This window comes from Ranitomeya variabilis, chromosome 1, assembly GCF_051348905.1.
Source record: "Ranitomeya variabilis isolate aRanVar5 chromosome 1, aRanVar5.hap1, whole genome shotgun sequence".
Lineage (NCBI taxonomy): Eukaryota > Metazoa > Chordata > Amphibia > Anura > Dendrobatidae > Ranitomeya > Ranitomeya variabilis.
In genome coordinates, this window is record NC_135232.1 from 660,109,982 (window position 1) to 660,119,155 (window position 9,174).

A 9,174-nucleotide genomic window follows, 5' to 3' on the forward strand; every position below is an offset into this window, starting at 1 on the left:
GGAGGAATATATATATATATATATATTTACATTTTCATGTTTTGCATAGTTCATTATTTTTACCTTCAAAGCAGCAACCGAATAATAATTATTGCAGATGTGACTGAGGGTTAATAATGATCTGTTGAAAAAAGAAAAAACAGCTCCGACTCTAGGGGCATTGTAGCACGGAAGCCAAGGGATCAAATGTAGAAAACATTCAGCGTCTTAAAATGTCGATGTTTATTAGAAAATGAAGTACAAAGTTCAATGCATAGACAGTCTTGAATGTTTGCATTGAATTTTCTAATAAACATCACAATTTTAAGAAATTGGATCTTTTTCTACATTAATAATGATTTCCCGATGTAAAATGAATATTTTCTGTGTGTATAAAAAGTGGATGTCACGCTGTATTGTCCAGTCCTGCCCTGCATTGTAGACTAGTCTACAACGTGGTGCTATCACAGGCGCGGCTACACACGTCGGTCGGCATGGGGTCTCTTGGGCCGTCCCGGGCCGGCCTCCTCCCACTTTAGGACACTGGTTCGCTCTAGTTCCCCCAGTGTCACAAATACCGAACCTAGTGCAGCGCCCCGAACGGATTGGCACAGAGCAGTCTAGAACCCCTAGACTCAAAGCGATCCAACACTCAGCCTCCCTTGGTGGCCGGGATTACAGGCGCACGCCACTGCGCTCGGCGACGTCACATGCTGCTATTACTGCCTAGAGGCTGCAAGGAGCCGTGACGTCATCGGGAGCCACAGCGCCATCTAGTGTCTGCAGGATGAAACTGCCATAAAGTCAGTAACATAAGTGTAGAGCTGCATGTGTTAGTTTATACCTGTTAGCATGTATACACCGTCACTGAGTGTGAGATTGGTGGGGGCAGACACCCATTCATGTGAATTTCAGCTGATCGGTGGCTGTGACCCCAACTCATCTCATATATCGATGACGTAACCTGTGATCTCGTCCCTGGAAGCCCCCTTAACCGATACAGATAACTCTCCCACCCCATCCCGCCCAGCACCATGACCGACAGTTGTCAGGATCCGCTGCTACCAGGCCACCTAGAGCCCACATTATGGCTTCTGCACAGATTGCTACTCAGCTCTCCCAAATTCCTGAGTGGCATCTGTAACAGATCTCTACCCACTTAGTGACAGTAATGGTGGGCATATTAGTCGTCACCCAGCTTTCTGAGAAACAAATGTGAAAATCCATATAGTTTAATGTGTTCAGGCGGTGAGTTTCTTCTATGGCAGCGCTCGGGTCTTATCTCCAGAGAAGACAGTGCTCTGCTCTATGGAGCAGGTTCGGTTCCGGCCCTGCGTGACAGGAAGGGGTTAAACAAGAACGCCGGTCTGTATAAGAGGATCACTAGGGTGCGTGCTGACGTCACCCCGGAAGAGGAAGTGTATGAAGTGGTGGAACGCAGGCGGCGTGCAGGTACTGCTCCTCCGTGTATAGCGCTGGTTATGGCTGCTGCTGCGGCGGCTCTCTGTGGACGGCTGTGTGTGGGGTTTATCTTTGTGGCCGCCATTACCGGAGACCATTGGATTGTGAGGGATTTCTTTCAGTGTTTAGTGCTGCTTAATCCCCCCTGCTGTGTGTTTGCTCCTTGCATACAAACCATCGGTATGAAATCCAGCTCTGTGACCTGGCCTCCTTATGTAGGCCTGAAAGCTGCCTATGGTCTGCCAAATACAAAGCTACTTCTACTACTACTACTAGCGAGTGCTGGTCTCCTGGGTTGTAATGGTGGAGATGGAGTGATGAGCACATCCAGACTTCCTATCTAGCCCTTTATAATGCTTCAGGTATCGGTGGGAATAAGTAACATGATGGTTTTAGGAGCAATGTTAATGGATTCCAGGTTGCTGTACAGTTCTGTAATAGTGTGGATATAAACTACCTTCTCAGATCCAGATACCCTGTCTTTGACAAACCAAACAAACCCCTTGTCAAGTGTACAGGTTTTGTCCAGTGCTATGGATCCTGCTTAGGAGGGTGGTTGGGAATAGCACAAGGAAGCCATTCATTTACTAGTGTCTCACGGAGTCATGGTTTTTGCACAAGACCTTAGATATATGCATCAAAATCTCTTTTTACCACTCTGTGGGGTTATAAAGAGTCGGCTTATAAATAAGTCTTGTATGAGAGGATTTAACCCCAACTGAAACACGGGGGGGGGGGGGGGGGGGGGGGGAGAATCCTAGTCAAAAATACATCATGTTAAATGTGCTATCATATGCTGAAGCTCTTTACAGATAATTACAGTCCCCATTGGAGATCCTGGAGGAAACACACTCAAGCACGGGGAGAACATACAAACTCCTTGCAGATGTTGTCCTTGGTGGGATTTGAAACCTGTGCTGCAGAGCTAACCACTGTCACCATGCTGTGATTTTTCAAATATCACAGTTCACCGACTGTGAACATACCTTAAGCCTCAACTTCCTTTCTCTCACCTGTTATTCCTATATGAAGTTTGAAGCACAGGAGAGCAGTAGCTGAGACGAAGGGCAGGTGCAGATGACTATGCTCTCATCTCAGAGAATTGGGTGACACTGATCAGACTGTGATTAGAGTGTGATCTGATTCTTTTGGAGGGCAGCAGGACACCTGCTAGAGTCTGTATATTCTCCTTGTGCTTGTGTGGGTTTTCTCCCACACTCAAAGGACACACTGATAAGGAATGTAAAGAGCTGTGTAGTTAATGGAGCTAAATAAATTATATAAATGAGAAAAACCCTTTCATTCTATGGTTTCCACGGGCCCATTGATTTGCATGGATGAATATGATCCAAATACCGGATCAAATGTTTTGTTTTTTTTCCTTTACACCGCCCCCCATCCCCCGGTTGGACTGGATTTAGATACAACTTTTCAAAAATTGTGATTGGTCTGTACTTAAAAGCAAAATGAGACACTGTTTTCATAATTCTGTCTTGACTCTTTACCAGGTCTTGCAGCAGAATGCCCAGACATGCAGGTATAACCCTTGGTGTCGCCTCTCTGGTGGGTACTACAGTTGGATGTCTTGTTCTGTGGAAGCTTATCAATCGCCGGAGGCAGCAGCTGTGTACTAATGTTGACCACAAAGACTTGTGTACTGCGTTGGCCGCAGAGATCCATGGATCGGATCAGAAAGTGCATCAATCTTTAGAAAGAGAACGATCTGTGTTTTCTGTGGAAAAACTTCTGCAGGCTCCAATAAAAATAGTCTCTAAGGCTGAAGAATGGGAGGCGGTGTGGCCTTCATTACAGCGAGACCTTGACGAATACCCAGTACTTGGGGTGGACTGCGAGTGGGTATGTTTTCAGATGTTTGGGCTCTCCTAGCCATTGTTGCTACCGTACATCTAAAAGTTTTGAAACTTTCGAGTATAAAATATTTATCTTCAATTCCCCAGCACGTGAACTTTGACTTGCTTACAAGTTCATTTCTAATAGTGCCTGCTTTGCCCACTTTATATTAGTCATGCAGTTTTCCCCCACCCCTCTGTAGTAATCTGGCTGCATTTACTGGGCACATGTTATCTAGACAAATTAGGCCAACTTCGTAGTCGGCGTTGTCATCAGCGATGTCCCTTTTCTTGGCATGTCAGTATGCAGTTGGAAAGGTGCATGCGTAGACAAGGCACATTATTCCAGAAAACTGGAAAAACTGATTTGTGGCCAGATCACAACTGAGGGGATACGTGACTGCTGTAAAGTGAGCAGAGAAGGCATGTCTGCAAATGTAAGTTAAGTTAATTGATGTTATGAATGCTGCCCATTTCAAGATGTTACTTTATCCTTTACTATACCTCCTTTTAAAGGTAATCTGTCAGTTTGACAAACCCTCCTAAGCCGTGTGTGTTCTGTTCTTCCCTCCCCAACACTGCCTATGAGATCAGCTGAAGGTATTGGTTGTAATGGTGCCATCAGCTGTGCCTGGAGAACAAAAGTGCTGCTGGAGATGAGACTAAGCTAATTTCTGCTTTACTATGCAGTGAGAGTAGACTGTCAGTCATTACATGTCTCACCCTGGTAACATCGCTTTCATATAAAATGAGCTCTGGAGGCAGATTTTCTGGCGATCTGTGTTCAGTCCATGGATCCCGAACAACTCATCTAAATACTAGGAAGATGTCCTTTTATTCATCTTCTATGACAATATAGACACCTTAACTCTTTCGACCATAGGTATTTTCATTTTTGCATATTCCTCTTCTGCTCCCCTTCCCAGAGCCATAACAATTTTGTATTTTAAATCTTGGTTAGTATGGTCATTTCAGGGTTTTTTTTTTTTTTTTTTTACCTTTTGCATGCTTCAATAGCCTCTATGGGAGACTAGAAGCTGCACTACTTCAATTGCCTCTACACACAGGTGATGATCACATCGCCTGTGTAGCAGAAATGCTCACTAGAAGTCTTATAGTTAAAAATGTTTTAGTTAGGGTGCCAAAGGGACAAGAGGGTAAAGGGTTCTACTCTCCGTTATTTTTAATCCCTAAACCCGATGGTTCATTTCGAACAATTATAAATCTTAAAAAACTCAATACGTTTATTAAAAATTATACGTTTAAAATGGAGTCTATTAGATCGGCCATTAAGCTCCTTTTTCCAAATTGTAGAATGGGCGGCATTGATTTAAAAGATGCCTACTACCATCTCCCTATCCATAGTAGGTATCAAAAATACTTAAGAGTGGCAGTAACTCTTGAGGGGGAGATTCATCATTTCCAGTATACAGCCATGCCCTTCGGTCTCTCCACGGCACCCAGGATCTTCACGAAGGTAATGTTAGAAGTAATGGCCTACCTTCGCCAGAGAGACACATTAATCATTCCCTACTTAGATGATTTTTTAGTTGTAGGAAATTCATCCCTTCAGTGTGCGGAACGATTAGCTGACACTGTCTCGTCCTTAGAAAGCCTGGGCTGGATCGTCAACTATAAAAAATCCAGACTCATCCCACTTTCTCTTCAGACATTTTTGGGATTTAATCTAGATTCCATAAAGCAAAAATGTCTACTTCCCCAAGAAAAAATATCTCTTATAGAGGGTAAAGTTGTGGCGGCCATTCACAAACCTCAAATGTCCCTGAGAGCAGGAATGTCCTTGCTAGGATCCCTCTCCTCCTGTACTCCAGCCGTTCAGTGGGCACAACTTCATACTCGAACATTACAACATCAGATACTTCGGGAACAGAGAAAATTTCTGGGGCACCTTGAATCGAAAATAACTTTATCCGAGAAAGTCTTATCCTCCTTAGAATGGTGGCTAAATAAAGACAACCTAGCGGGGGGTGTCCCTTGGGTAATATCACCATCCCACACGATAACTACGGACGCTAGTCCCCACGGGTGGGGCGCACACATGGGAGATAGATTCTGCCAGGGAACCTGGGATAAGAATGAGGATTTATATTCATCAAACCTGAAAGAATTGAATGCGGTAAACTATGCACTGCGTCAATTTCTCCCACAGCTACGAGGAAACCACGTCAGAATCTGTTCAGACAACAGTACGACAGTGGCGTATTTAAACAAACAAGGCGGCACAAGATCAGACGCTCTAATGTCTTCCGCAAACAGTACCTTAATCCTGGCCGAAAAGCATCTGTTGTCCCTCTCGGCAGTCCACATCAAAGGAGAGGACAATCAACAAGCGGACTTTCTAAGTCGACACACTCTTCATCAAGGAGAATGGTGTCTCAATCCTCACATTTTCCACAAGATAACATTGTTATGGGGCAAACCCCAAATAGACCTGTTCGCTACAAAACAAAACAAACAAGTCCACAAATTCGCATCTCGGTCCCGTGCAGATCACCCGGACATTCTAGATGCTCTTCAAACACCATGGCAATTCAAGCTGGCGTATGCTTTCCCTCCGATAATTCTGCTTCCACAAGTAATACGGAAAATCAGGGAAGAGCAGGCCAGGATAATACTGATAGCGCCATTCTGGCCCAAGAGACCATGGTTCTCGTGCCTGCGGTCAATGTCGGTGACGGATCCTTGGGTCCTTCCCTCAATTCCAAACCTTCTCTCTCAGGGACCTTTCTTCCACCCTCAGGCGGACAGCCTCCACCTGACGGCCTGGAATTTGAAAGGCAGATATTAAATTCCAAGGGGTTTTCAAAAGGCCTAATTGATACACTCCTGCTTAGCAGGAAACCATCTACGACAAAAATTTACACCAAAGTATGGAAGAAATTTCTACAGTTCCATACTAGTTCAAACCCCTCTGAAGTCCCAATAAAATCTATATTAGAATTTCTACAGAAAGGGAAAGAGTTAGGTCTGTCAGTTAACACATTAAAGGTCCAGGTGTCTGCTCTGGGTGCCCTCTATGGCCATAATATTGCTGGTAATAAATGGGTATCCCGCTTCATCACGGCCTGTGAACGAGTTACTCCTGTCCACATACCTAGGGTAGCTCCTTGGGATCTAAATCTAGTCTTAGACTCTCTAACAGAATCTCCGTTTGAGCCTATAGACACAGCATCTTTAAAACACTTGTCGTTAAAAACAGCCTTCTTAGTAGCCTTAACATCGGCTAGAAGAGTCAGCGACATTCAGGCCTTGTCGATAGATCAACCTTACCTTCTCACATTTCATGACAGACTAATCTTAAAACCGGACCCCCTATACCTTCCTAAGGTAGCAGGGAAGTTCCACAGGTCACAGGAGATACATCTTCCTACCTTCTTTAAAGACCCCTCTACTCCTGAAGAACAAAAATTCCATACTCTAGACGTCAGGAGAGTAGTTTTGCAATATATTGAGAAAACTAGTAGTTGGAGGCAGAGTAGGGCTCTGTTCATATCCTTCCAGGGCAAAAAGAAAGGATATGGAGTCACAAGAGCAACATTATCCAGGTGGATAAGAGACGCTATCCGGTTGGCCTATTCCATGAAAAATGAAGAACCTCCGGAGGGCATCAAAGCACATTCCACCAGAGCCATGGCTTCTTCCTGGGCCGAAAAAGAGAACGTGCCAATCGAAGATATATGTAAGGCTGCAACTTGGTTGGCTCCTTCCACTTTCTATAATCACTACAGGCTCGACCTGTCTTCCGACTCTGACCTACACTTTGGCAGGACTATCCTCAGCACGGTGGTCCCCCCCTAGGTGTTGGTCTCTGGAAATCTCTCCAGTGGGTGCTGTCATGGCGAAGGGTAAATAGCCGGATTACTTACGGTAATGCTCTTTTAATGAGTCCATGACAGCACCCAGTCACATCCCTCCCTAATAAAAGCCAATGTAATTACTTCTATGAAGTTTATATTCTGATGATACATTGTGATGATTGACTAACACTGGCGGTCCTCCGGGTACTCTGAAATTAAACTGAGGAGGAGAGGGGGACCGCCCCCTTTTATGTCTCTGTAGGTTTCCTGTTCCTTGGGGCGGATCCCTATCTCTCCAGTGGGTGCTGTCATGGACTCATTAAAAGAGCATTACCGTAAGTAATCCGGCTAATTTTTTTTATGAAAATGACAGCAAGCAGCTCAATGACATTGCTGTTATCGGGGTCTGTACCTCTTACATTATGTTGCTCTAATGGGGTAGCAAAAACCTGGTGACAGATTCCCTTTAAGCTTTTCAACAGTGTGGGTGAGAAACTTTAAGCATCTTAAAACTGCAGCCGAGTTGGTCAACTAGGATCCTCTAACATTTTTTTTTTTTGTTTTGTTTTTCAGGTGTTTTATGCTGCCAGAGATGCCCAGGTTTCTGTAGCACTTTTCCTACAGCTACTTGGCTTCTTCTCCTCTGATGATTCGACCCCATGGGATTTCATTCTGAGCAAATGCCAAGGGCTGATTGATGTTCCGTTTAAAGGAAAAGGTGTAAATGGAGATATAAACATCATTCCCAGACAGAAGAAGGAAGGTCTTCTAGAACAGTCCAGCACAAATTCTCAGGGCGATCCCTGCAAAAATAAGAAGAAACCTCTGGGAGTGGGATATTCTGTGAGGTATTTCAGTTTGACTATCACAGAAGAATTTGATGGTTGATAAGTCCTATACTAACCCTTGTATAAGTTTATGTACATAAAGAAAATCTTGCTTGTCCAGATTTGGTGACCCCTCTCCAATGACAATGTCCATTCCTAGATGCAGACAAGCTCAGTACACCTCTGTTCCTTACTCTGTAACAAGGGGTACTGCTACTGCCATATGACTACTTGTGCATGCACTATTTTGCTGTATGAGAGGCCTCAACACAGAGTAAGGGCTCATTTCCACTTGCTAGAGAAAAAACGGTCCGTAATCTGGACCGAAAAAAAACGGATGTAATGTATGCGATTGTTATGCGAGTGCAAAATTATTATATATATATATAATGAATAAATAAAATTCGCGCTGGTAAACCCCCAAAAAATCCCAAGAGCACTAGAAATACAAACTAGATCAGTGTGGTTGCTTCACACAATGTATGATCTAGTGTGGAATAATATTCAGGACACAAGGTCCATAATAGACTCAATCTGTACAGAGGGCTATAGGGAAGTACTCCGCTGCCCTTGGCACTGGTAACGCATTCAGTGAACTAAAAACAAATCATGATTAATACCTTTCGGAGTTGAAACAGATGATCTGTTGCCTCTGTCGATTTTCCGGGAGGGCAAGATGATGCGGTGAGAAATCTTCAGAGGGTGGTAGTCCTAGAGGGCTGTTCCGGCCGGTAACAGCAACTCCGAGTGTGGAAGTCCAGCAGAGGGCGGAGATGCACCGTCTATGGCCGGCGGCGCTACAACGTGTGAGCGGCGCATACAGGACCTGCGTGACGTGTGAACCAGGTGACCGCCCCACGTGACCGCTGGGTTAGGTACGGATCGCGGTAAGGACCAAAACAAACCAACGCGTTTCGAAAACAACTGGTTTTTCTATTCGCCACGACAGCACCCACTGAGAGAGGGGATCCGCCCCTAGGAACAGGAAACCTACAGAGAGATAAAAGGGGCGGCCCCCCCTCGCTCCTCAGTTGGATTCCTGTTCCTAGAAGGAAGCCCACAGAGAAGATCTCTGTAGACACTGTACAGCGGTGTCTGAGAAGAGGAAAACTCGCCTGGATGCCGCCTGTACGTCTCTGCTGAGCGGCAGGGGCTCCAGAGCGAGTAAAAGCAGAGTCGGGGATTCCTGATGGTTCCCTCCTCGTCTGCACCGGCCGAATAGTGGGGCCTGAAAAGTTC

General features: G+C 45.0%; 1 protein-coding gene across 3 annotated transcripts; it reads left to right on the forward strand.

Moving 5' to 3' along the window:
• The first annotated feature begins 1,153 nt into the window (after positions 1–1,153).
• Positions 1,154–8,529, forward strand: LOC143775254 (exonuclease 3'-5' domain-containing protein 2-like). 3 transcript variants are annotated; one of them, XM_077263165.1, is made up of 3 exons: positions 1,154–1,431; positions 2,949–3,297; positions 7,682–8,318. In XM_077263165.1, the coding sequence occupies exons 2-3, from the start codon at positions 2,962–2,964 to the stop codon at positions 7,994–7,996; spliced, it is 651 nt and encodes a 216-aa protein (XP_077119280.1). In that variant the 5' UTR covers positions 1,154–1,431; positions 2,949–2,961; the 3' UTR covers positions 7,997–8,318. The 3 variants fall into 3 exon arrangements, with proteins under 3 accessions (XP_077119280.1, XP_077119297.1, XP_077119290.1); XM_077263182.1 differs by having other exon boundaries at positions 1,427–1,544; positions 7,682–8,529; XM_077263175.1 differs by lacking the exon at positions 1,154–1,431 and adding an exon at positions 1,551–1,802 and having other exon boundaries at positions 7,682–8,529.
• The last annotated feature ends 645 nt before the right edge of the window (positions 8,530–9,174 follow it).